The 26996-nt window shown below is 38.2% G+C and overlaps 1 protein-coding gene across 1 annotated transcript in view; it reads left to right on the top strand.

Annotated features, from left to right (window-relative positions):
- The window catches only part of DCHS2 (dachsous cadherin-related 2), a gene marked incomplete at its 3' end in the record, with an annotated part of 174089 nt that overhangs the window by 102292 nt on the left and 44801 nt on the right, over nt 1-26996 (top strand). Inside the window, exons 4-12 of the mRNA XM_081135422.1 lie at nt 1567-1803; nt 2252-3268; nt 6172-6359; nt 7681-7780; nt 9963-10120; nt 11208-12051; nt 14252-14491; nt 23586-23720; nt 23934-24143. Of these exons, the coding sequence (XP_080991548.1) occupies nt 1567-1803; nt 2252-3268; nt 6172-6359; nt 7681-7780; nt 9963-10120; nt 11208-12051; nt 14252-14491; nt 23586-23720; nt 23934-24143 (3129 nt within the window). The remainder of the gene's footprint in view (nt 1-1566; nt 1804-2251; nt 3269-6171; nt 6360-7680; nt 7781-9962; nt 10121-11207; nt 12052-14251; nt 14492-23585; nt 23721-23933; nt 24144-26996) is intronic.

Genomic DNA, 26996 nt, shown 5'->3' with positions numbered 1-26996 from the left:
GAAGAGGGGCTCCTCTGGAAAGTGTTTGTGCTTCTCTTGCCCAAGTGTCTCCCCAGTCTATACCATGTTAAACTTAATTCTTGGCTTAGCAATTGATGAACAGGTTTCTTGTCCATTCAGTACTGACTATCCCATCATTACAGAAACATTTGGGGTAGATCAGCAATTGTATATATACTTGTACATATATATACACAGCACATACTTATATGTGTAGATATATATGCATGTATACGTATATACAAATATATGTGTGTGTGTGTGTGTGTGTTTAAAATGTATTAATGCAGATACCCTAGTGTGCAGGCCTTGCTTCTAAGACTGCTGTGAAGTGAGACATGAAGGAATGAGACAATGAGCATTTTCTTTTCAAAACCTAGTGAAAAACTGAGATTGGAAGAATTTACTTTGCATATTTACTTTGAATGGTCAGGCACTGTTTTAAAAGGCTTGGAAAACTTTTTTTAAGGTTTTTTGGTTTTTTTATTATCTTAGAGAGATTTGTGTGTATTTTTTTTTGCCTCTAGCACAAGCCCAGATCCAGAATTGAACCCTCAACTTTTTGGCATACAGGATGACACTCCAACCAAATGAGCCACCTGGCCAGGGCTGGAAAACATTTTTTTCTTAACAAAGTACTTCCCTTTGGGAAGTGGGACTCTTGAGCCTCCCCCCAATAAATTCATTATCTGAATAACTACTATATATACCAGGTTCTAAACTAAACAGTCTTTATAGCAGTTAACATTGGTGTGGTGCTTTGATGTTGACATATAATGTGAACTGTGTTATCTCAGACTCATCTCTACCTGTCATTTCTTATTTATCTACTTGGTTGACATTACATCTGGGTGGGTAATATGTAGTCAGGTTTAACAAAGGCAGCACAATTTATCTTTCTCTGTTGAATTGATATACTTCCAAGATGTCCATTGTTTAAGCTCTAGGAGAATATTGTTTACTTGACAGATTTTGAACCAACATTTTGCAAATATACTCAAGTCTTTGTTTGCAAAGTGAGTGTATTAGGGTTCCAGAGAAATGAAATCAATAGGAGCTCTGTATCTATCTCTCTATCATCTCTCTCTCTCTCTCTCTCTCTCTCTCTCTCTCTCTCTCTCTCTCTCTCTCTCTCTCTCTCTCTCTGTCTCTGTCTCTCCCCTCTCCCCTCTCCCCTCTCCCCTATCTCTATCTCTATCTCTATCATCTCTATCTCTATATCTCTATCTCTATCTCTATCTCTATCTCTATCTCTATCTCTATCTCTATCTCTATCTCTATCTATCTCTCTCTATCTCTATCTCTATCTCTATCTCTCTATCTCTATCATCTCTATCTATCTCTAATCATCTATATCATCTACCTAATTATCTATATCATCTACCTAGAAATGCAATCACAAAGACACACAGAATAATGTTTGGCCAAGTATCTGGGCACTCCATGGCCCAGTCAAGTTGACATAAAATTAAACATCACTGAAGAATCAACAGATCAGATGTTCTATTGCTCATCAGTATTTATTGCATGTTACTTGTTTCTTAATTCTTTCTTTCCCTTGCCCAGGAATTATTTACTTAACATCGACTCTTAGTCATTTGGAATCTGCTGCACTTCTGTTGATGGTCCGTGCTCGAGATGGTGGCGGGCTCACATCTGTCATTAATGCCGATGTCACTATACACGTACTTCAGACCACTCTGGCACCCGCTGAATTTGAAAGGCCCAAGTACACTTTCTCAGTTTATGAAGATGTGCCCGAAGACAGTCCTGTTGGAATGGTGAAAGCGAAAGAGTCCTTGAGTAAGTACGCTTTATGCTGCATTGAAATCCATTATGGGGACATTTCCTGCATTTCCTTAGGCTGTACAGTCTGATATTAAATCTTTCCTTTTCTGTATGCAACAAGAATGTGGGGAGACCACACAATCTGTGGCTTGCTCTTTGTTCTTCAACATCATTTCTATCCTACAATTTTTTTTCTAATCACAAAAGTAATAGGTACTTTTAAAAGAAAGTTTAGCCCTGGCCTGTTTGACTCAGTGATTAGAGCTTCTGCCTGTGGACTGGAGGGTCCTGGGTTCGATTCCGGCTATGGGCACATGCCTCGGTTGCAGGCTTGATCCCTGGCCCTACTATATATAAAATACATTAATATTTTCTGATTCCAGTGTTTCCAGTAGGTACATTCTTTCGACATACAGTGATTGCTTTATTTTTTATCCTTTGTTTCTTTTCCTTAATTATTCAGATTCCTCAGAGCCAATATTTTACAGAATCTCCTCTGGCGATCTGCAAGGAAAGTTCTCTATTCACCCGTGGCTGGGCACCATTCGAACCCAGAAGCCCCTGGATCACGAAACGCAACCGGTGGTGGTGCTCACCGTCCAGGCGCAGCTCGGCAGCTCCCCCGCCTGCAGCAGCACGGAGGTCAACATAACTGTAATTGATGTCAACGACAACAGTCCAGTGTTCCCTAAGGCCTCAGATGAGGTGAAAGTATCCCAGATCACGCTGCCTGGCACAGCCTTGTACCGCGCACGGGCAGAAGACAAGGACAGCGGTTGGAACGGCTTCGTCCGGTACTCCCTTGCAAGCCAGAGCCCCCGCATCTTTTCCGTTGACTCGGGCCTGGGGGTGGTGTACCTCAATGGCAGCCTGGCAGGCGACGTGCCCCAGGAGCACACCCTCACTGTCGTGGCCCAGGACCTCGGCATTCCTCCTCGCGCCTCCCTGTTCGTGCTCACAGTAGTTACCGAAAAACAAGAATCGAGCCCATCCTTGATTTTTGGAAATTTGGTCTATCAAGTAGAAGTTAGTGAGTCTCTCCCACTGACGACCCAAATCCTGCAAGTACAGGCCTATCGGCTTGGCCCCCAGCGCAGAGCCTCCCCGCTTCTGTACTCGCTGGCGCCCAGCACCGACTCGGCCGTGTTTGCCATTCACCCTTACACAGGCTGGATTTATCTGCGGCGACAGCTCGACTATGAATCCACCGAAACATATAATTTAAGAGTGTTTGCCTGGATCGCGGAGGACAGGTTGTCACAAAATGTGAGCACTTCAGTAATTGTTCATGTCCTGGATGAGAATGACAATCCCCCTACCTTCTTGCATGATGTGTTGTTTTTGAAAGTGAAGGAGAGTCCCCTGCCCCAAGGGGTAATAGGCAAAATTACAGCAATTGACAGAGACTCGGGAAGGAACGGACAGCTGGCATATTTCCTTTTGTCTGATGGAAAATTCTTCAAGATGAATCCTCATACAGGTAGCATTTTGTAGCTTCCACTTATTCCTTTAAAATTGGAGTTGACAAAACCCAAATCTTTCAGTTATAAGATTAGTACAAAACTATAATTAAAATTAGTTTTTAGTACATACCTTATTGGCTGTAGTACTGTGATTTTAAGATGAAGTAAAAACGAATAGAACTTTATCTATGATGATTCCTACTTCTCTTGTCTCTCACCCACATATTACTAATATATGGCTCTTATTCTAAATTAGAGATACAGTCAGAACTGGATTAATAAATCCTTTTATAAAGTCTAATTTTTTTCACCAACCTTCTTTTCCACTTGTAGATTTTTAAAAGTCGGATAATATTTTATAAAATATAAATGTCATTGATGTAAAACTAGAAATCAATCCAAGATTTCAGTATCTATTGATATATTTTCCCATTCTCATTTTGATAAGGGAACCAGGGGGAAAGGACAGATATTTTCCATGACTTTTTTCAAGTCTTAATTATGGAATTAAATATAAAAATGTTATTAGGTTTAAAAATTTGTATTGTATAGATTTACAGGGACTTTGTTTAGTCCCTGAAACCACCTACAAATGAAATGTGCTTATGCTACAACTATATAGCTGGGGAACTGAGACTCGAATACCTCAAGTAACATGCCCAAGGTCACGGAGCTAGAAGGAGATGAGAGGAGGTCACCACTTGGTACAATTCCTGGAGGTACCATGTATATCGTAGCCCGTGTAAATGATGCCTCATGCCCTGTAGTGGATGGAATTTGAATTCAGTTTTGATTAACTTCACTCCAAAGACCGCTGCCATGTGAATTGGGAAAAGGTGCCCTTTCCTCCAGCACATGGAGCTTTCCACCAGGGCACAGGGCTTGCCAAAAAGACTGCAAGCCTGCTATCAGCTCCCATTCACTCCTACCTGGTTCCCCTCCGCAGGCACAGACTGCACAGCTATACAGGATGGCCTTGCTTGCTCTTTGCTTCTGCAGGCTAGTTTTCCAGCTCTTCTATTTCACTTAGTAATTTATTTTTTTGAAAACATGCAAATTACAATTGGTTCCCCCATGACTGTCTCTCTTTTGCAATTAGTGCAGGGCCCAGATGTCCAGTCTTCGTTTGCTGAATGGCTTTAAGCAAGTAGCTTAGCCTCAGAGCACAGCTTCTTTACAATTAATAGAGGAGATAATTCCTAACATGCTCTGTGTTCTGCTCTGAGGGGTAAAGAGTTAAAGTGTAGGAAAGGGCATTGGAGACTATATACCAGTAAACTGTTCCCATTCACCAGGGCTGGGGACAGTGAGACAAGACAGGGGTTGAGGGCACAAAGCATAGCAGGTGTGACCTTCTCCACATCCTGGAGCTCTGAGCAGCTGCTTAGTGATCAGGACACCAGCGCCCATGGAACCCTGCGTTGGCATCACCCATGCCCAACAATCTTCTTTACCACTGACCTCCAAAAGGTTGCTGCTTGTCAGTCAGAGTTCCTTCATCAAGTAAAAATCTGCTTGCCATTCAGGATTTAGGGTTTTCCAAGGAGAATTACAGTTTGGAATAAAAAAAAATAATGCAGTTGCCCTGGCTGGGTGACTCAGTTGGAGCGTTGTCCCGTACACTGAAAGGTTCCCTGTCAGGGCACATGCCTGGGTTGCGGTTCGATCCCCAGTTGGGGCCCATACAGGACGCAACCAGTCGATGTTTCTCTCTGATATCGATGTTTGTCTCTAAACATTAATAAACATATCCTCAGGGTGAGGATTTAAAAAAAGCAGTTGTATGTATGTATGTGAGTTTTTTGCTGAAGTCACACTTACTGTAAACACTATATAAATATAATTTATATGGTAAGCACTGCATTTAAGCTCACCAATTCAGCAACATACCCAAATGTGAATTTTCTTTTTTGTTCATCATTTCAGCTTTTTGTTTTGTTTTATACGTCATTTTATTTGGACGAAGAGGGAAAATTTAAAAATCTTAGAAAGAGCAATGTTAGGCAGTAGTTGCTTCATGTTTACTTTCTCACAAATAGATATTTTCATAAACAGTGAGGAAACCACTGCCTGGCAGAACTCTGCAGCAGGAGACAGACTACCAGAGAGAGCACTTGGCCTCCAATGGCCCTTGACAAGAGGCAGAGGCAGTTACCACTTTATGTTTGAGTTTCCAAGGCTGAAAGGTGAGGGACACTGACCAGGAGTGGGTTCTGAGCAAGACTATGCAAAATAAGGCTTGTAAACATTAAGAGTTATTTGGGACACCACTATCCATCACTACACATATGTTTTTGTGAGATAACGATAAATAACTAACTGTATATGTAAAAGAAAAACCATAGCCTGAGGAATATATTTGATTCTCATGGAGATATTTGCCATTATTTTAAAGTGATGATAATAACTGCCATGTGTGTAATGATTTACAGCCTACAAAATACTTCTAAATGAATGATTGCATGTGTCCTGATAGCCCTAAGGAAGTAGGCTCGGGGAGGTCCTTCCGTGTCCGAGATGGAGAAACTGGCACCCAAACTGAGAACTTGGGATGCCCGAGCTGAGCCGAGCGCTTCTTTCCGTTCCTCTGTATGGCAGTAGGAAGATGAATATGTTGTGGTTTACAGTCTCCTGAGTTATTACTAAATTCCCACAAAGTATTTTACATTGGTTTCTATGAATTCAACTTTTAGTTCAAATGGTTGATGGTAGATAAGTTGAAATTTAAAGTGGCATTTTTAGGAGAAACTTCAGAAAATTCTTTCAACAGTAGAGTCAAATTATTCTTGGAAGTTGTGCTTTTACTCAGAGCTTTTACTCAGTATTTGATTTTCCTTTCCACAGATTATTTTGGACATGATTCACAATGCCAGAAGTCCAGTTCACAGTGTCAACCTCTTTTGTCCTCTGTATCCCTCAGGCGAGCTGATCAGTTGGGTGGCATTGGATCACGAGGATCAGGTGCACCATCAGGTGACTGTCCTGGTGACTGACCATGGTTCCCCGCCACGAAACGCCAGCATGGTGGTTTATGTCTTGGTTACTGACATCAATGATAACAGGCCGTATTTCCCGCAGTGTCTCCCTGGAAAGGAATTACACATCAAGGTTTGTGGGGTGAAATAGCCTTGCAATGAGCTCGTAGTATTCTTAGTTATTTGTGCTGAGCACCATCTTGTGGTAAAAAGAGTGAATTTATCAAATCAGTCACGATGTGGCAATGCATTCATTTCTTGAAGACCTAGAAATTGTTCATGTGTCAAAAATAATCCCATTTTTAAAACATAAAATAGTTATATGTGCTATTTGGGATTTCACATCCAGTTGTTTTTGATTAGTGCAGTTCTGTTCTTTGTATACAAACATAATGGTTCCCAGTTATCAGTAACCCTCAGACAAGGATTGCTTTTCCAATAATTTGCATGCATCTCTCTGTGCAGAGCTCCTTGTGAGCGATTGATACACATCTCTAAGGTAGTAACAATCTGTAGCTCTAAAGTGGGGAGACATATATCCAGAGATTATAAAAGCTGATATTTTGGGGGCACATGCAGAAACTTCTGATTATATTTATATTATGTCATCATTTTATTTCTGTCATTTTTGTATGTTTTATAATGTACATAATAAATTAGCATATTAGTTCACACACATAATTAATAAATAAATATATCTTGGAGGTACTCATACTTTTTAAAAAATGAATGGGTTGTATGAATAAAATGCTTGGAAGCTGTGTTTCCCAAACAATTGAACTGGACATTCAAATTGTGCTCAGATATGCGCAGGGTATTTAGGAAGTTAATAATTTTAAATTCATCTTCCAAAGCCATATTTAAAGAAAATATTACCAAAACAAAATATACTATTATTATGATTTTAATAATATCATTAAAATATCCCATGGTTTAACTGCTCAGTAGGACTTTTAAACATGAAGTTCAGCTCCACATGTAAATTTCAATGTTCTAGGAAATTTTCTATTAATTATCTTTCCTATATGAGGTATGTTTCCTGAAGTAAAGATTTATGTTTATCTTTAGCATATTTTAGACCTTAACAACAACCTTTAAAAAAAAGTCCTGAGGTGAATGAAAAGATGCTAGAATTCTTAAAATACATTCAAAATCCAAGATTGTTTAGTTATTTTGATTCCCTTCCCCAACCCCCAGAATTAGTTCAAATGCTGCAGATAGTTTGTTCAAACTGAGTAAAATATTTAAATTGTAATGTGGATTTTTTTCAGGGATTTACACCCATATAATTTTTATATGGTTGACATTTGAATTATATGGTTTTATATGGTTGACATGTAGATTTTAAAATAGTTTTTAGCATGCTTAGTTGTAGTGTGTTCTTTCACTTAAAGTTCATTTTTTTTTCTTTTAAAAATTTTACCGAGAAATAATGTAAACTATTTTATTGACAGGTTCTGGAAGGTCAGCCAGTAAATATGTTGGTCACAACTGTGTTTGCAAAGGATTTTGATGAAGGAAACAATGCAGAAGTTACATATTCAGTATCTTCAGGTAAAGGTCACTGCCCATAAAGGATTATGAGATTTTAGAATTTCCTCTTTTTTATCAACTGTCTCCTTCTGTGAACATTGAAAATAACACCAAATTACAAACAAAATACATTTGTTACTGTCTGGAATCACGTTTATATTTAAAAAATTAAAAGTTTAGTGAAAAATTGTAGTAGTTTTCTGTGCCCTAAATAGGAACCAACCCACCAATCATCCACCTTACTTGAATAATTTTCAATAATCTGAAGTATGTATCAACCTTTTTGAAAGAGAATTAGTAGTTAGTGGATAGAAAGTGATATTAATATAAAAATATGATTATGAATACTAAGCACCTGTGAATCTCTATGAAGACTGAATATTCTTAAGGTTAGAGTAAAGCAAGCGTAGAAAATATCACATATGTACATGATGTATGTGTAGGTGGGAACTTTATTGAGACAGGCGTGCTTTTGTGTTTTGTGTTTTTATTTTATAATATACAGACCTCAGATGTGTTCCAGTGATTAACTTTAGTTGACATTGTGTTTTACATCATCTAAAAAGAAGTTCAGTGCTTCCTCATGTTTGGCAGAAACATAGGAAAGCAAGAGACAACAGTGCCCTTACCTGCAGATAAATTATCTACATAAAAACCCAAAAGATGCTACGACAAACCATTGGAATTAATAAGATGAAAAATTTCTGGGATCAGTGTCAGAATACAAAATTCACTAGCATTTCAAAAACTAAGCAGGTTTTCAAAGATCTCATTTGCCGTGAAGTTTAAGCTTTAAGAACCTTCACTTGCACAGGCTCTTCAAAGGTAGGGCTGAGAACCAGTGAGTGATTTATATTTGTAATACTGTTCTATTTTTCTTAAAAAGGGACCCTCAAATTATATGTTTCAAAGCTTCTGAAATCCTGATCATCTTGATTAGAGCATAGGAAGGAAAACTCCAGTAAAAGATGTTTGAGACCTTTATGTAGAAAATTATAAAATATTAACAAAGACATAAAATAAGAATGAAATAAAAGGCCTGTCATGGTCCTCATGGGGCAGGTTCGATGCCCGAAAGGTGACACGGTGGACTGTCCAGAGGTAATGAGCCTGCAGCAGATCCACGTTTGCGGACACCTTTTTCTGTGTCCGATTCTCTGCTTCAGAGATTCACTCTTCTTTTTTATTTTTCCTCCCATTTGTAACCACCCAGCTTTCTCTCCCCATCCCCTTAGCCTGTTCTAATCTGGTCCTAGAGGAAAGAAAAACTAGCTTTGCTGGCGTGCATTCAAGAGGTCAGTTAGTCCATGAGACCTATGTATCTTTTTTGTTGTTCCTGTTTTAATTTGGGCTGGGAAGAGAACATAAAAAACTTAAATGGATAAGGAATTGCTTCTTGTGGATGAGCAAAGAAAGTGGTTTCTTGAGATGGAGTCTACTGCTGGTGAAGATGCTGTGAAGATTGTCAAAATGACAGCAAAGGATTTAGAATATTACATAACCTTAATTGAAACAATGGCAAGGTTTGAGAACACTACTCCACTTTTGAAAGAATTTCTCCTGTGGGTAGAATGCTATCAAGTAGCGTCACATGCTACAGAGAGATCATTCATGAAAGGCAAAGTCAATCGATGCAGCAACTGTTGCCTTATAAGAAATTGCAAGTCACCCCGGCCCTCAGGAACCACAACCCTGATCATTCAGCAGCCGTCGACATCAGGCAAGACCCTCCCCCAGAAAAATATTACAACTTGCTGAAAGGTTACATGATGGGTAACATTTTTTAGCAATAAATTATTACTTAATTAAGGTATGTACATTTTTAGACATAATGCACACGTAATAGACTACAGTATAGTCTAAACATAATTTTCGTATCCAGGAAAGGATAGCAAAGAAAAATATATGAACGTGAAATAAAGATTGGTCATGAGTTGATAATTATTGAAGCTATGGGATAGTCACATGAGAGTTCATTTTATCATGTCTACTTTTTTATATGTTTGAAAATTCCACACTAAAATTTTTAAAAATCTGTTGTTTCTTGTGTATATTTTCAATATTATTTTTATATTCATTCTTTCATGGAACTTAAGGCAAATAACATCTTCCAAATGATCGATCATAGATATATTTGTATTAATTCTGTTTTCTGCATTGTCGAGTAACATTAATTTCTTAAATTTTTTGTGTATGTGTATAGAAGATGGGTCTGATCACTTCAAGATTGATGCCAACAGTGGTGAAATAAGAACAACCACAATACTTTTGTATGATTATAGATCTTCCTACAGGATGACTGTAATTGCCAGTGACCAGGGAGTGCCTCCTCTTCATGGACAGGCAGTTATTAATATTCAGGTAATGTTCTGTCATCACCATAACATGTAGAAGGATGTTCTAAGGTTCTGTTTGATTATTATACAACTGTATAGGCTGAAGATACAGTAAATATATAAATACTGTTTTTAGAGAGTATGCACGTACATGTGTGTCTTTTTATTATCACTAGAGAAATGATTAGACTCAAATAACTTTTTATTTGAACTTTGAACAATTCCTGACAAGGCACTCACCTTCCTCGCTGTACGGGCATTTGTGTTGTTTTGGTTTAATAAACAAAAAAATGTCTTTTCCTTTACTTTTTTCTAATTGCAGAGACCTGGTAAATTTGCAGGAGTAACTTGTATGTAAACAAATGGTCAATCACATAGTTTTAAAGATAATTTTTAAACTTAGAAAAGTCACTTGGGATCCATGCGCTAAAGCTTTACTCTAATCAGAATGAGAAAACAAGTTGTGGGAAGTCTTCATAGTAGGAAAAAAGTTACACCAACGAGTCAAAAATAAGATGACTGTGCGTAGTCGTTTTTCTTTGTTCATGCACATGATACTCAGCAATACTAATATTGGTATGTATAAAAAATAAGAAATATATCCCCAAGAGTTCTGTTTCCAAATTATATTCTTTATTGATTGAGGATATGTATATTAAGAGAAAATTCTATATAATAATTCCTCAATTCTCTGGTTTCAGATAAACAAAGACACATGATACATAAATATATACAGATGTTGTCATTATGGATATATTAGTCTCTAGGATTTAGAGCAATTTGGAGAACTAAGTATTCCACATTCTCATTAAAGAATCACAAGACTACAGTTCGGCTTATCCAAATATAGCACAGCCTCACCAATATATCATTTCACACATTAGAACAGATGGGAAGTGGAAAATTGTGTGCTTTCTCATGTCCTAGATACTAATTTTCAATCATCAGAGGCACACTGGATTTATATAGTAAAAGTACATTTTATTACCAATTAACATATGTATTTCACACAAATAGAAAGAATTAGCTTCCAAAGTAACATCATCACATGTACTGATTCAACTGTTAAAAAAATGCACCACATTAACAGCTCCTTTTAATTCTTGTTTCAGGTGATACCGCTATCCAAAGGGAGAGCTACCATTCCTCAGAATATCAGACATTTAGTTATACCGGAAAACTTGAAGCCCACAAAAATAATGAGCTTGATAAAGCCACCTGATCACTTTCAACAACATCATAATGGAAAGCTACATTTTACTATCGCTGCAGATGACAAGGATGGTCACTTTGAGATCGACAGCTCAACGGGGGACTTGTTCCTTTCTAAGGAACTTGATTATGAAATGACATCTCATTATCTTTTCAGGGTGGTCACTAAAGACCATAGCAGAAATCCTCCCCTGTATAGCACAGTCTTCCTCAGCATCGATGTGGATGACCAGAACGACCACTCCCCTTCTTTCCAAGATGAGTTCATTGTGATAAGCGTAGAAGAGAATGTCCCTGTAGGAACTCTGGTGCACGCCTTCAATGCCAAAGATGGAGATGGCAGTTTTTTGAACAGTAGAATACAATACTTCATTGAATCCCACCACCCCGGAATCAATCCATTTCTCATCCACCCCTCATTTGGCACCTTGGTCACTGCATCCCCCCTCGACAGAGAGAGGGTTCCGACTGTTGTCCTGACAATCACTGCATCTGATCAGGCTGTGAATGTGACAGACCGGCGACTGAGATCGCTAATGGCCAAAGTAGTGATTTTGGATGTAAATGACCACAGCCCCACTTTTAGGTCTTTCCCCATCGCTCATGTCAGAGAGGATGCCACAGTGGGCTCCTTGGTGCACCACGTAACTGCTCAAGATCCAGATGAAGGAAGGAATGGAAGAGTAACATACAGCATTCTCTCAGGAAATGAAAACATGGCCTTTATGCTAGATGAGTCATCAGGTATTTGTCACTGTCGATTAAAGCCTCCGATCGCTTGCTTACATTTATCTATTTTCATTTTCCTCTGTTAACATTATGGTTCCAACTGAATAAACTTTAAAAAATGTGACTTGATTTTGCGTTTAACTTATATATGTGATAGGCACAGAGGATGTATTCAGAGAACCAACTGTCATTGGCCTGTTTGTTAGTATTGACTATGCTTGGTAGCTGGCTCACATTTCATGGGATGAATCTATAGAAGCAAACCTCTTTACCCCCATTGTGGTCCTCACAGGGTAGGAGATGGTACCGAAAGTACAAAAAGATAAAATATGACTAACCAACATTATTCAAATGCGTTAGTATGGAAATATATCTTTAAGATCATACAAAAATACATTTATAAGTAGTTGAAAATAATGTATTTTATTTTTTATTTATTGATTTGAGAGAGAGAGAAGAAGAGAGAGAGAGATTTGTTGTTTCGCTTGTTTATGCATTCATTGGTTGATTCTTGTATGTGCCCTGATTGGGGATTGAACCCGAAACCTTGGTGTATCGGGACAACACTCTAACCAACTGAGTACCGAGCCAGGGCAGAAATAATGTATTTTTAAGTGGTTGGATTGATTTGGGCCTAAGGCCTTTACTTCTCATATCAACTGTACCATTTTATATTTTTGTAGAAGCTTTTATTCACTGTCAAGTACTCTGTAGAAATGCCAGTCACTGTTACTTTACTTGTCTTGCTATTACCATGTTGCCAATTAACATGTACTAAAAGTTTTGATGTAGTTTGATGTATAAAATGTCATTCTTGTGAAAATTCGACATGAACTTTCCTCAACCTGAGAGATGGACTGCCATCTCAATCTCTAAAAAAATAAAGTCATTTCTGCACAAGCCTTAGAAAAAAATCTCAGATGTATGCCAATTGGCCCAGCTATTAGAAAGACCATAGTTTGGAATGGGACTGAATGTGTAGGATTTGGAAGTCATGATTATAGTCTGGCTATATACTGTTGAAAATTTTTATCAAAATATTTATTGAATCCTGTACATATGGTTTCATTCTGAGGGATGCGTGAACGCCACCTAAAAGCCCAGCTGACAGAGAGATAGTCCAGGCCTAGTTACTGATTACAGCTAGAGCTGGGGTCTCCACGGACCTGTTTCAACTATGCTTAAAATGTTTTCCACAATGGCTATGGAGGTCTATGTTAAAGAAGAGGGATAAAATTAGAACTTTGTCTCAATAATATAGGTCTCATGAATCTTGAAAAATTGCAGTGGCTGTTTCAGTTGAGACATTTTCCAAAGACATAAAATGGTAATTGCTGAATGCATTCATGTGAGATGGGCTATTGTTTCTCTCACGAGGTTCATATTTCTTATAAAGACGACACAGTGAATTTTTTCAATGGCTTTTGTCTGTGCAATATGAGATAGTAAGTAATTACTAGAAAACTGTTTTATAAAATAGAAAGCAGTAAACCTCTTTAATTATTTGCAGAAAAGTTCTTACAGGTTGAGCATGTGCTAGAGAAGCAAACAGCAGTCCTACAAGAAAAAAATATGACAATTGGACTCAGAGGGCAGCTATATGTGTGCAAGTCTTTATAACACTTTGCTTATATGAGTTTATATGTTTCAGTGGCAATAGGATGGAGACACTTGTTATTCATGAAATTTTTTGTCTGAGTTATAAAGTCTTTGTTAATAAAATGACAGTTACAGAGTAAGTATAAAGAGACTACAGCTCTTTGACAAAAGCTAAATACATTAAAGACTAAATATCTTAAACAATGTAGCCATACTCATTTTTTTGTAACTTGGTCACTTTAAATACGAATTGTCATTTGACCTGAAGATGTATACTGTTAAAGCCCAGATATTTTTAAAAGTGAAGGTCCATGTTGGATAGAGAAATCATTTTGATGTAAATAATAGTATATGATTCACAGTAAATAATAGTATATGATTGATTGTTTCTGAATTTTCATTCATCCTTAAAGTTTAAATTAGGGTGACTTTTATGATGAAAAATGTTATTGTTTTATTTTAGATAATATATAAATTTAAAGTTGGTCTAATAAGATTTATTATTTAACAAAGAAAGATTCTGAATTTTTAGCAAGTTAGATGAGTTAGACGTAGAGTGAGCTTGACATTTCTAAAGAATATTTACTACATACTACTTTTCTCCACCTGCAAACAGGCTTACTAACTACAGCTTGTTCTTTGGATTATGAAGTGAAAACTCAGCACGTTCTGACCCTCCTGGCCCTGGATGACGGCGCCCCGGCACTTTCTTCCTCCCAGACTTTGACAATTACTGTTCTTGACGTAAACGATGAGGTCCCAGTATTTAAGCAGCACCTGTATCAAGCTTCAGTTAAAGAAAACCAGAATCCAGGGGAGTTTGTCACAAAGGTTGAAGCTATGGACAGAGATTCAGGTACTTTAAAATATGGAAACTGTATAGTTAATGCTAGGAACAAAAACTGACGTAATTGAAACTAGTTATGTCCCAGAAAAATGAGACACTTGCGAGTCATCTCAAACGTCTCATACCTCTTTTTAAAAATTCACATTAAAAACCGTATCAAAGTGTAAAGATAATGTGTGCTTTTATTTAGCATTTTCTTATATCAATCTTTATCGTTATTTATAGTAGAGTGATATACACCTAATTAACACATAATTTGATTTTTACTTGATAATAAGCAGAAGTATGACTAAATATCACATATTTTTTTAGAGTATAATGGATACTTTGAATACAGGAAGGCAAATAGTTATTTCTCTATATAGCATAATGGAAGAGATAGGATGCTGATGTCAGGCTGCCTGGGTTTGAATCCTAGGACTGCTCTTTACTTAGGCTGTATAACCTTTAACAAGTTACTGAGCCTCTCTGTTCCTCTGTTTGCTTATCTATAAAATGGGGATAATAATAATGCCTGGTTTATAGTTCTAAGTATGAATGAGTTATCACATGGAAAGAACTAAGACCAGTGTCTGGCACAATGAATGGTCAAAGGATGTTAATTTCTATTATTATTATATTATTATTATTATTATTAATGTCAACCGGTTGATTCTGATGTAAATGGTTACTATCGCTAAGAATTTGTAAATTTCTAGAACTTTTAGAATTACTTTTCCATATCACTGACTTTTTTGGCATTTAAGTTTCAGTAATTTTAATAATACCCTGTTTTTATTTTAAACAAAAGAATTAAAAAATTTATAGTGAAGTATTTGCCATTAACAGCATATGCCAAAATTTTCCACCTGAATTAATATGTATAGTTTAATAAGCTGGTCTTCCGAGATTCACATTTGTATGTAGCAAGTGGCATTACATAATCAATATAATATTTTGTTCTTTTCTTATAGGGCTATTAATAGATGTTTCTATGGAGAAATAGTATTAATAATAGCATGCTTCTAGTGTTTCAAAGGAGTAAAAGATACATTTCCTTCAGCTTTTAATCTAAATTGTATACCATTCAGATGCTTTGCCCTTTTGGAAAACATCACCTTTTTAATGAAATGCATTTTACATGAATTTGGATGTGATGCTACAAAAACTTTCATTTTAAGGACTAACCTAAATCTCTCTTTTGACCAGAGCGGGGCAGTGTGATCAAACAATTTTTCTTACTGTTCTCCAAGACACAGAACTGGAGCATGCTAACAATTGCTTGTCCCAGCCCCTGCTTAAAGAATTGATTTAGCACATTTCCTACAGCATGGTGTTTAGGGTGCTAGAAGCAAGGGGAAAATACACGTAAGCTTTGTGTTTCAGCATAACTCTGGTTCAATAAAGTTCTTTCAGTGTGTGCGCTGGTGTAAGCTGAGTAACACAGGGCCGGGGGCACCACGGAAAGCACTTCCTGAAGCCGCAGACACATGCCAAGCCTGCCGCTGATGTGCAGTTGAGCAGTCATTAAAGCATTCAAATGCTTCCTCCCCTTGACCTTATTTTTAGCTTCTTAATTTCATTTTTTTGTAATAGACTCTACTGAAAGGATCTCTTTTGCTTTAGATGTTTGAAGAGGGAGGAAATAATTTCTCTCAAGTTTGCGTATATCAACTAAAGATGATGACCATAAATATGCTTTCTGATTTTTACTGTCAAGTTGCCTAGTGTTCATGTTACTTTCTTTTGGAATCAATAGTCCGCAACCTGTTACTTGAATTGAATGTTCATCATTCTAGAGATTATGGCTTACTGGATGGGGAATTTAGATGTCAGATTATTGTTTTTCTGGCTGTGCATTTATGGATGCTTGAAACACACATTTAGCATCTTCATGAGTCTCATGTACCTTCACATGTTTCAGAGACAATTTCAGTTTACTGGAGATCTCAGTGTTTTTAATGAGGCCAGATCTGTTAAACAAGTGGTTATGTAAATGCATGTGAATATGTGTGTAAGCTTGTGTGTATGCTTGATTTTGAAATATTTTTCCTCAATTTTTATTTATTTATTTGCTTGTTGGGTTAAAACAATGAAAAAGGATTATGCATGAGAATTAAATGACGTACTCAAAATTTTAACGTACTGGCATAGTGTTGGAATTTATGAATGGTTTACTTTACAGTATGTATTTTTAAAAATACTATAGCATGACTTAATACCAGAAAGCTTAACATATGTTTTCTAGCATTCTACAATGTAGTTTTAAAAAATGTCAGCCTGAAGTGTTGGCCTTCAAAACCCATGGGAATTCCAGCACTGAATGTTTATGATGTATGACTCACACTAGTTCTAACAGGAGTTTTTTCTTATATTAAAAGAGAAAAACAACTACCAGGTTTTAACTAAGATATTAAAAATCCTACAGTATTTGGTGCCACCAACAAGAGCTCCATTGTTAGTGAGAAAAGACCTTCTCCCAGGGGCCCCTCTCCACTGCTGAGAGGAAAGGGTGCCCCTCCAGGGAAGATGACTTTACTCTTGGCTGATACATTTACTTCATAGTGGCAAATATAAAATAATTTAACAGTACATTGCCATACAAAAGTGTTGAATTCTACAATGAGATCTTATTCTCTATTCCATAAAAATGTATTCCCCATCCGGGTTTATCTTGAATAAATTCTACATCTGGATTCCTGAAAAATGTCTCACGCTAACGGAACAATTGCACCTAACATCCTACACTTGGAGCAAGGGAGCAACACAGCGGTGACAGAATTTCATCTACTTCATGGGGTCTAAGGCACCATTAATTGTAAAATGCATTTCATTTTAGAAATGTTAAAATGTGAAAAAAATGTGTCTTAGAATTAATGAAATAGTAAACAGAAATAAAAAGAGAGAGAGAAAAGACCACTCATAGCCTCACTCATCCAGAGAGAATCACTGTTGAAATTGATATGGAGTCTTATTTCATTTAATTCATGGTATTGTAATTATATAATTGTTCATTTGTCTGCCTGCCCGTTAGGCTGTGAACTTCTCATGGATTCAGGACGCAGTTTGTTCACTTTTATCCGAGGCCCCTTAGACAGTGCAAGCTATGACTTAGGAGCTTAGTAAATATGTTTGGCTATGTGATCTGAGAAACTGGGACATCTGTGAAATAAGCTGCTTCAAGTTGCCTTCACTCTTCACAACCCGTTCATTTACTTATTCCGTCATTCAGTCAACCAGGCGTGATCCTAGTTTTGCTTCAGAAATGTCTGAGCTGCATGGCATTGTACAGTTGAGGGATTACATGAAAAATGATCTTCTTGAAAAGCGTATCTGAAATGAGCATTCCCCTGGTCAGAATTCTTTATTAACCCTTTGCGATCGTTTGTCTACTCTCAGCCACCAAAGCTTTTTTACCGTTCCAGTCGTATGTCTGCTCTCAGCCACCACAGCAAGGAACCATGTGAATCTTAACTCTATTCATCCATGTGTCAGTTCATAATTTCTCTGAAAGCTCTTAATTCCGACCAGTACGACACCCATGTCCAAATTTAATACGACTGCAAAGGGTTAATTCCCCACGGTTTTGATGGTAAAGTCCTATTCTCTTTTAGCTTAACAACCAGGCATGTTATGAAATGACTTCAGCTTTCCTCAACTCCTATCACTCTCCCACCCTTTACTCAAGGACAGGCTTCTGCAAACATTTCTCTGTAAAGGGGAGATAGTACATGTTTTAGGCTTTGCAGGCCATACACGTCTGTGTTACTCAACTCTGTCACTGCAGCGAGACAGCAGCAATAGAATTTACATAAAGAAGTGAGTGTGACTGTGTTTCAAGGAAACTTTACAAAAGCAGGGGTGGGCTGTAGTTTGCTGACCGTTGGTCTGATACACGTATCTGTTCAACACATCTAAGTTAAAACACTTGCTGCTTTCTGCTCATCAGTTCATGTCATCAGAGCAGCAGATCAATGCGATGCTCTCCTGGATGCCAAGGTGATCAGTATCTTTGCCAAGTAGATGGTGGCCAATAGTAGAAGAGTTTACCCTGTAGATGTGCTGTGTTGTTCCTGCTGGGTGAAAGCAAATCGCTTCTGATAGTCCTTATAAATTAGTGTAGAGTGTTGGTTTTCAAAAGGTGGTCCCCAGGACCAGTGGCACCATCATCTATTGTCTACACAGAGACAACTACCAGAGGGCTTTTAAAGGATGCCGGTGTTCCTCTAAAAAAATGCCTTTCCAAAGGTCTTTATGAAGGAGAGGCCTCTGAACTCAGGAAATGCATGTCACACATGGTAAATCCATCCTAACATTCCCATTTCCTTAAGCTTTTGGATTCTTTATAGTATATGAGGGAAGGTCCAGCCTCTCAGCCTCAATGATGGTAGGCCAGTATGAATCCAAGCCAGTCAAAGAAACTGTCAAGAGACATAGCTGTATGAGCTAACGCAATTAATTGATAGTCTCTGATAAGCACACCAGATCAATAAGTCCATCCTGAATCAAAATTATATTTTACTTTTTTGGATCTCACATCCTTGGAAAGGACATCCACACATATTCCCCAGGTTTATTCCAATATAAGTTAGGAAACTTTATACACTCTTTTGAAACTGTAAGCTGTCCCTGACGGAGTGAGATTTGTACACGACTGCCTGCAATATGTTGAGATCTGACTCCAGTTATGGCTCTTCAAGTCAATAAGCATCCCTTTGCATGAAGTCACGCCTTGTATCTGTCACTCAATTTGGGTCCAATCTTCAGGAAGATTAATTTTAGGGCTCCTGTGGAAGCTTTCTGGTGGTGTAACTATGCCTGAGCTGCGAGTTTAAAGCCTCAGCGTGTAATTTTCTTTTTGTAAGTTCCTAGTACACTCAGAAACAGCCATCTAACATCATAGTCCTTTTTGCTGTCATATGGCCCAAGTCAGCACCATTTGGTCCTCTAAGGATCTGAGTCCTTTAATAGTCACTTGATTGCAGTCAAGCACAGGTGATAATTTAATGGATTGTGGTATCATTGCACACTTGTTACTAGTTATTAGTTACTAATACTAAGTTACTAGTATTCCATTTCTCATGGGCGAGGAACTCAGCAGTGCATTCAAGGCCAAAGACATAATCAAACCAGTCTCAGAGCTCCTGCTACCTGGGACCCACTGCTGGTGCCAAGCACTGTAGATCAGTCCAGGGCACTCAGGAAAACCAGTGTTGGAAGGCTGGGTAAGCAAAAAGGGACTCTTGAAGTAACCCAGGAAAAATACTGGAAAACAAGGAGACGAGGTTGAGATGTCAGAACCTAGGAAGGAAATGAGAGCAGGAGCCTTGCAGAGCCTGATCCTAGGAGTACCAAAGAGACTGAAAGCTGCGGGCACTTGCTGCAACCAGGCAAAATGGCATTGCTGACAGTAAGCAAACAGGAAGGAAGTCCTACCTCCTCTCCTCTGACTCTGTCTCCCTTGGATGTCCCTTTAGGGCCAACACTCTTTCTTCCCTCTTACCCATGAAATCCTACTCATCTTTAGGGTCTCAGCTTGTACAAAAGGCAACTTATACTTAGCCATGTCTTATCCTCTGGAATCGCAATTGCCTGCTTACTTACCTATATCCAGTGCTATACTGTAAGCACTGTGAGGGTGGAGAATTTGTCTTCTTGCCATCACTTATATTCTTAGCACCTGGCATGGTACCTTGTCACCTACTATCACCCTCTCTACATGTTTATTGAATGAGATAATTAGTGAACACACTGTCTACCTGTGATAAGTCTTCCCTGATCCACTTCCTCAGTGATTTAAGATATTTTACCACATTGTCTGTAATTCATTGATTTCATTGTCTCCCCCACTAGAGGGTAACTCTGAGGGTCAGGATAATTACTTATTATTCAGTGGCACCTTTCCAGTGCCTGGCAATCAGTAGATGTGCATTATATAAAGGAACACATGAATGGATGCAGGCATGAATGAATAACTGAATTAAACTACCAAATAACCGGAGCTCAGTGCAAACACATGGTGTCATCTGTTTATGAGTGGCAACTGAAGTCAGTGGGTTGGGAAGGAGGTAGAATGAATTCCTTTTTCCTCCTTCCCTCCTTCTCTCTCTTCTTTCCCTCTCACCCTTCCTCTCTCTTTGTTTCTTTATTTTTATTTTTATTTTTTTAAAAAAATCAATCAGAAATATCTGAAGGTAAGAACTAAAAATGACCAGTTGATTTTGTAACCAGAAGGTCATGGATGACTGTAGAAAGAGTAGCTTGGTATGGCAGTGGTTTCAAGCTAGTTGCAGTGAATGTGTAGTATTTTTTTTTTAAGACTCTTGGCTATAAAGAATATGAAAAAATTCTTGATATTTATAGCTAGAGAAGAATATATAATTTTAGGGAAAAAAATTAATGAACAAGACTAGAACTGACAGAAAACTTCCAAGGAGAATATTTGAAGAATTACTTTTCCATGGAGATAGAAAGCGCAAGGTTAGAGTTGAGCACAGAAGCAGAAAGTTGGGGGAGTTTTTCCCCAATGCCCCCATTTTACCTGGGAAATAGGAAGGGGAAGAATCTGTGAGAATGAGCCAGGAGGTATTAGGGTGGGAGACACGAATGGGAGAGAGGCGCCCAAGGGGATTTGGGAAGATCACCAGATGACAAGGGCATTTCAGTGGCCTCAACCTGTGCTGTTGTGACATTTTCTCCAGCTCCAGTTATCTGCCGGATATTCCAGGAAGGCAGAGAGATGATTGGAATGATCTCGGGTTGGAGATTTTCTGGTCATCTTTGGCAAAAAGCCACAGGACCTGAGGAAATTTGCAAGGTTGCTAAAGTGAGAATTCATGGGGCTGGCCTGGATAGGAAAAGAAATGAATTGAGGAGAAAGGTTATCCTAGAGTGGGAGAAGTTAAGATGTCATAAGGCTGTAAGTCTTGAGGTCTGAGAGCAGACGGATGTTTGTGTGCACAGATGGGTGCACACGTGCACACACACACACACACCCCCCCCCCCTTCACTCGGTGTATGTCATACATGTATCACAGAATAGTTCAGGTCCAGATTTCCAGATTGCTTAATGAGGTAATGGAATTCTACTAAATAATCTCTTTTCTTTTCTTAGTTTTCAAGTCTGGTGATGCTCCCTTTGTTCTGGTGGATTATAAGGGCGTGTGGAGAAAGTGGCAGGGAACTGAGCTCTAGAAGAGCCCTCGTAGAGCACTTTAAATTTGTCTCCATTTTTTAAGTTGTGAGGGTGTGAAGTTTGGAGTGTGAAAATGAATGCATGCAAACTATAGTTATAAACAAAGGTCTTATTTATCTTCAATATTACACTAAGAGGGTTGCAGACGACTGGTTTAAAGCTATATTGAATAATAGAAATAACAAAATCAGAAAGTTTCTAAAAAGTCAGGGAAAAATAGGTTATTGTGACAAAACACGTTAGAGAACAATGGGAGGAATGGAAGATATAAAGATTTGAGTATATGTTTAAACATTTAAAGGTATTTATAGGTTTGACAAGCATTGGGAATGAAAAGTATATAATGTGTAATATATAATACTATGTGTAATATAGAATAAAATCACACAGCGAGCAAGTTTATTTCAAAAATAAAAGGCCCCCAAATTAAAAGGTGTTGTCTCCATGTGCGCTCGATGCAGGCAGAGGCCATACCTGTTTGATTTACCACCGTCTCCTTGGCAAACTGGCACTGTGCTTGTCACCTGATTTTGCTCACCAAATACTTGAGGAGCAAGCAAAGTAGATATAAGATGGTATTGCTCCCGTTGTCATAATGTAAGAAGAGCTAGGAATAACAAATTTTTAACAACCTAGAATTTTTAGAAATTCTATCTTGGCTAGAGGAGAGATTATGTGATCATTATGAGGTCAAAGTAATCTCTATGATATTAAATAATAATTAATGTAATAATATGCCTAAAGTGATCATTATGAGGTCAAAGTAATCTCTATGATATTAAATAATAATTAATGTAATAATATGCCTAAAGCCTGATGAGAGAATGAAATATTTTGGTGACCTCTGGCCATTGCATATCAAATGTATTGATCCTATTTTATTAGACTTTTAAAACGGCAGTTAAATAACTGCAGATTATCTCAAATACCTTTTTCCTTCCTGGGGACATGGTAAGAAGACATGTATATTTATTCTTATATAAAACCAGCATTATATTCCACTCCTTCCAGCACTCAGTCCTATATTACATTCACTAGATCATAGTGAAGCTTATATTTTAAGACTAGCAAAGATTTATCATTGAAGTTTTTCCATTAAGGCCAAAGAACAGTATTTCATCTTTTATTAAAGTATAAATCATATATTCTAAGTACTATATCTATGCCTAGATTCTTGTCAGTTAAGAAAAGAACATAGAAAAATGACTGAAAGGAACTTGTGTACAGTGCAACTAAGCTTCCATGCAAAGGGTAAACCCATTCAAGGTAATGGTATGAACGGTCTTCACAGCCAGTGATGGAAATGGCCTGATACTTTTCTCAGGGGAGAAATGGAACCATAAAGAATATGGGAAGATTTCTATTCAAAATGTGTAATTAACGCAGCACCACATTTCTCACTCCAGAGAGGAGACTGAATACGAAATAGAAAACAGAACAAAAAATATGCAGAGAAGCACCTCCATGGCTCGCTTTCTGCGCCGGAGAATGAACAGGGTGTCATAACTGAGCGCAAGCTTTGAAATAGGGGGTCAGTCTACAGAAACTTTCCTTTGCCTCTCAAGCCTACAATTATGTCATTAAGTCCCAATCAGGGGTGTTAGAAGGAGTAATTAGGAATATGTTGGAGAATTGCACACTCTTTATAAGAAATTTTTTATGGGAGGGAAAAAATCTTAAGCATTCACTATGGGGAAGTCTCATAAGACTTTTGAAAATCAGGCATTTTAGCTCATGAGGCTTTTATTTAGCAGAAACAGCCAAAAGAGTTGTTTTGGTGTGGTTTTCTTAACCTTAACTTGAAGGTTGTTTAAGCGTCTTGCCTTTTTCATCCATCACCTAACATGTTCATAGGGAAAAGAATAGGAAAACAGACAAATGGATTCCAAAGGGATACTTGCTAAAATTTTTCTTTATATTTCCCTTAAGGAATCAATGCCAAGCTTCGGTTTGAAATCATGCCAGGTGCATCGTCTGGGCTGTTCGAGATAAATGCTGACACTGGAGAGGTGGTGACAGCCACCACACTTGACAGAGAAGTTCAGGAAGTCTTCACCCTCCGAGGTAAGGGATCCCTTGACTCTGCTAAGCAAAAACCAGAAATGGGCAGCAGGAGGTTTAGTGTTGAAATGTTACATTTAAGTAGGGCGTCTTTAAATAAACCGTTATTGCGTCAGTGCTACCTGGCTGGTTTGGTCAGATGCTGTCTAGTTAGGGCAGTGTATTTTAGGTATGAATTAATGGCCTCAATCTTTGCCTTTTTTCACTCTGTGCCAGTTCTTGTTCGAGACGGGGGAGCCCCTTCATTGTCTGGCACCACGACCATTGTCTGTGCTGTGGAAGATGAAAACGATCATGCTCCGAAGATTACTGCCCCCACGCGTGACATAGAGGTTCTGGAAAACCAAGAGCCGGCAGTTGTCTACACTGTTTTGGCCTTCGATATGGATACTGGCAATAATGGAGCTGTCACGTTTCATATAATTGGTAAGTATTTTCTTTATTAAAATTCTCCCCGATACCAACCGAGTTGACACACACTGTATGCTGATCATTTTGTGTTTGGTGTCTATCGCAATGTCTGTGAGATACGCACCCAGGAAGAACTGATTGGTGCCCTGGGCTTCCTCTCCACCTCCTTCCTACAGCCATCTAGAACCACTGTCTCCCAAATTCTCTACAAATCTGCTGTCAACAACTCTTGTAAATTGTTCTATAGGGCAATACATTTTATTGCTCTAAATTATTTAGTATTAGTGAATGTACTCTCTCTAAAAATCAACGGAAAAAATATCATAGGGTAAGGATTAACAGCAACAACAAAAAGTAATAACACAAAAAACCGTATGTCTTGCAGAGATAACTCATTTGGTATTGTGAAGAACACTTTTCCATGAACCTCAGCAAATTCAGACACCAATTTTAAACGAATTGGGTAATTTGTATATGCTAGTTCGTTACCTCACTTTTTAAACTAACATACTATGTAAATCTTTCATGTCAGCGAATACACATTTCTAAAGATGTCTCTTACGCACATGCATGCCATCATTTATTTCACTATTCCCCTTCTGTGATCATTTAGATATTGAACAGTCTTACTAGTATAGAAATGCTGTGCTGAACAATATATTATTTCCTTATGATAAAGGCACTATCATAGTGCCATCCTGAAGAATAGTACTCCCTCAGAGTGACTCAGTGAGCCCACGTCTTACCCCTTTCCCTCAGGTTGCAGTGGAACAAATATTTCCCTCCTCTCTAAATTCCACCTTTCTAGAACTTCCCAAACTATCTGTGGTTAAGGACCAAGGTTTATATTTTTTAAATTTCCAATCTTTTGTGACTGATACTTTTGTAAAATACAATAAGTATGAATTACTGCGGGAAAGAATCAAGGCATGCAAAATGCAAACCCCAATTTTTAAGAATTGTTATTGTAATCCACAGATATAAAATCATTCTCTTGAGTTGCTATAAAATTTTCTAAATGCTTATTCTCAATTTCTGTATTTATCTTGGTGAGGACCAATGACAAACAATTTCCAGACTGCCACCTGTCCCCTTCCACTGCATCAGAGACATTCCTTATGCTCAGTCACTCCTCTTTTCCTGTGTTGCCAACGTTTCTCCTTCTATTGGTTTTCCCATTGCTTTTTTAAAAATTTTATTTTTGTTTAAAATATTACAGATGTTTTTTTTTCTCCCCAATGACCCATTCCACCCCGCCCCACCCCCTCTCCAGTCCCTCACCACACCATTGTCTGTGTCCTTGGGTTATGCATAGATGCATATAAGTTCTTTGGTTACTCTCTCCCCTTCCACCCACCACCCCCCTACTTCCCTCTAAGATTCATCAGTCTGATCCATGCTTCCATGTCACTGAATCTATTCTGTTCATCAGTTTATTAAGTTCTTTAGATTCCACATGTAAGTGAGATCATGTAATGTTTGTCTTTCTCTGCTTCACTTACTTCACTTAGCATTAATACTCTCCAGGTCCCTCCACACTGTCCCAAAGGGTAAGAGATCCTTCTTCTTTACAGCTGCATAGTATTCCATGCTATAAATGTCCCACAGCTTTTTTATCCACTCATCTTCTGATGGGCACTTGGACTGTTTCCAGATCTTAGCTATTGTAAATTGTGCTGCTATGAACATCGGGGTGCATATATTCTTTCTGATTAGTGTTTCAGGATTCTTAGGATATATTCCTAGAAGTGGGATCACTGGGTCAAAAGGCAGCTCCATTTTTAATTTTTTGAGGAATCTCCATACTGTTTTCCATAGTGGCTGTACTTTTTACTGGTCTTTTCCATCTTGAAAAACATTCCCCCTCAGATGTATCCCTTCACTCACTGCCAGCCCTCTCCCTACCCTCGACACTCAAATACCCAGGAGAGACTCAGTGTTTACTGAAACATTGGCAGCCATTCTTTTCTCCTAATCCTGGGACTTCACAGAGGCTCTTTCCTCTTCCTCTTTCTCTTTCTTCTCTTTGAAACTTGCAGCCTGTCTTCTTTCTTTTTAGGAGTTGGTTTTGATGTAACTCTTTCTAATAAGCATATCCTGGCCATCCTGACACAGGACTGTGTGCCCTTCCTCTGTGCTTCTCAGTGCCCTGTATGCATGATTTTCACACCATACTTTAATGTCCAGGTACTGACCCGCATTTCCTCCTGAACTATAAACTCTTGGAGTCTGGGATCATGTCCTAATCTTCTCCTATTCCAGCATCCTGAACTTACTTGGTACAAGATTTATTAACCACAAATGCCACAGAAATGTAGTTTGTCTGATCATCCCTGTATTTGGTACAAATTAACCACGTCTTATGAATAAATACAAATGCTGAGTCACTTCTCTTCAGCCCCAGCACTACCTGTGGCTGCTGTGTTGTCTAAATGCCCATCCACTTCCTCTCCACATGCCTCTGGCAGACTCTAGTAAATTCCCACACTATTGGGAGTAGTGCGTTTCATCCAAGAATATGGCCCTCAACCGAAAATATGCCCCTCATCCAAGAATATGGCCCTCAACTGAAAATATGCCCCTCATCCAAGAATATGGCCCTCAACTGAAAATATGCCCCTCATCCAAGAATATGGCCCTCAACCAAAAATATGGCCCTCAACCAAAAATATGCCCCTTACCCAAGAATATGGCCAGCAAGTCATCGAACCACATTTTCCCTAATGTTCAGGATGATTTTCAAATATCCTTGAAAGCTTTTTGTCCTGTGTTCAGTTTTAACTTATATTCCACTCAGTACCATGGACAATAGTAAAGGAAAGATTTCTTTTGAAGGCTGCAGAAATGAATAAAACATTCTTCTTACAT

This window comes from Miniopterus schreibersii, assembly GCF_964146895.1.
Source record: "Miniopterus schreibersii genome assembly, chromosome: 4".
Lineage (NCBI taxonomy): Eukaryota > Metazoa > Chordata > Mammalia > Chiroptera > Miniopteridae > Miniopterus > Miniopterus schreibersii.
The sequence above is the reverse complement of the archived record's forward strand: the minus strand, read 5'-3'. Positions and strand labels throughout refer to the sequence as shown.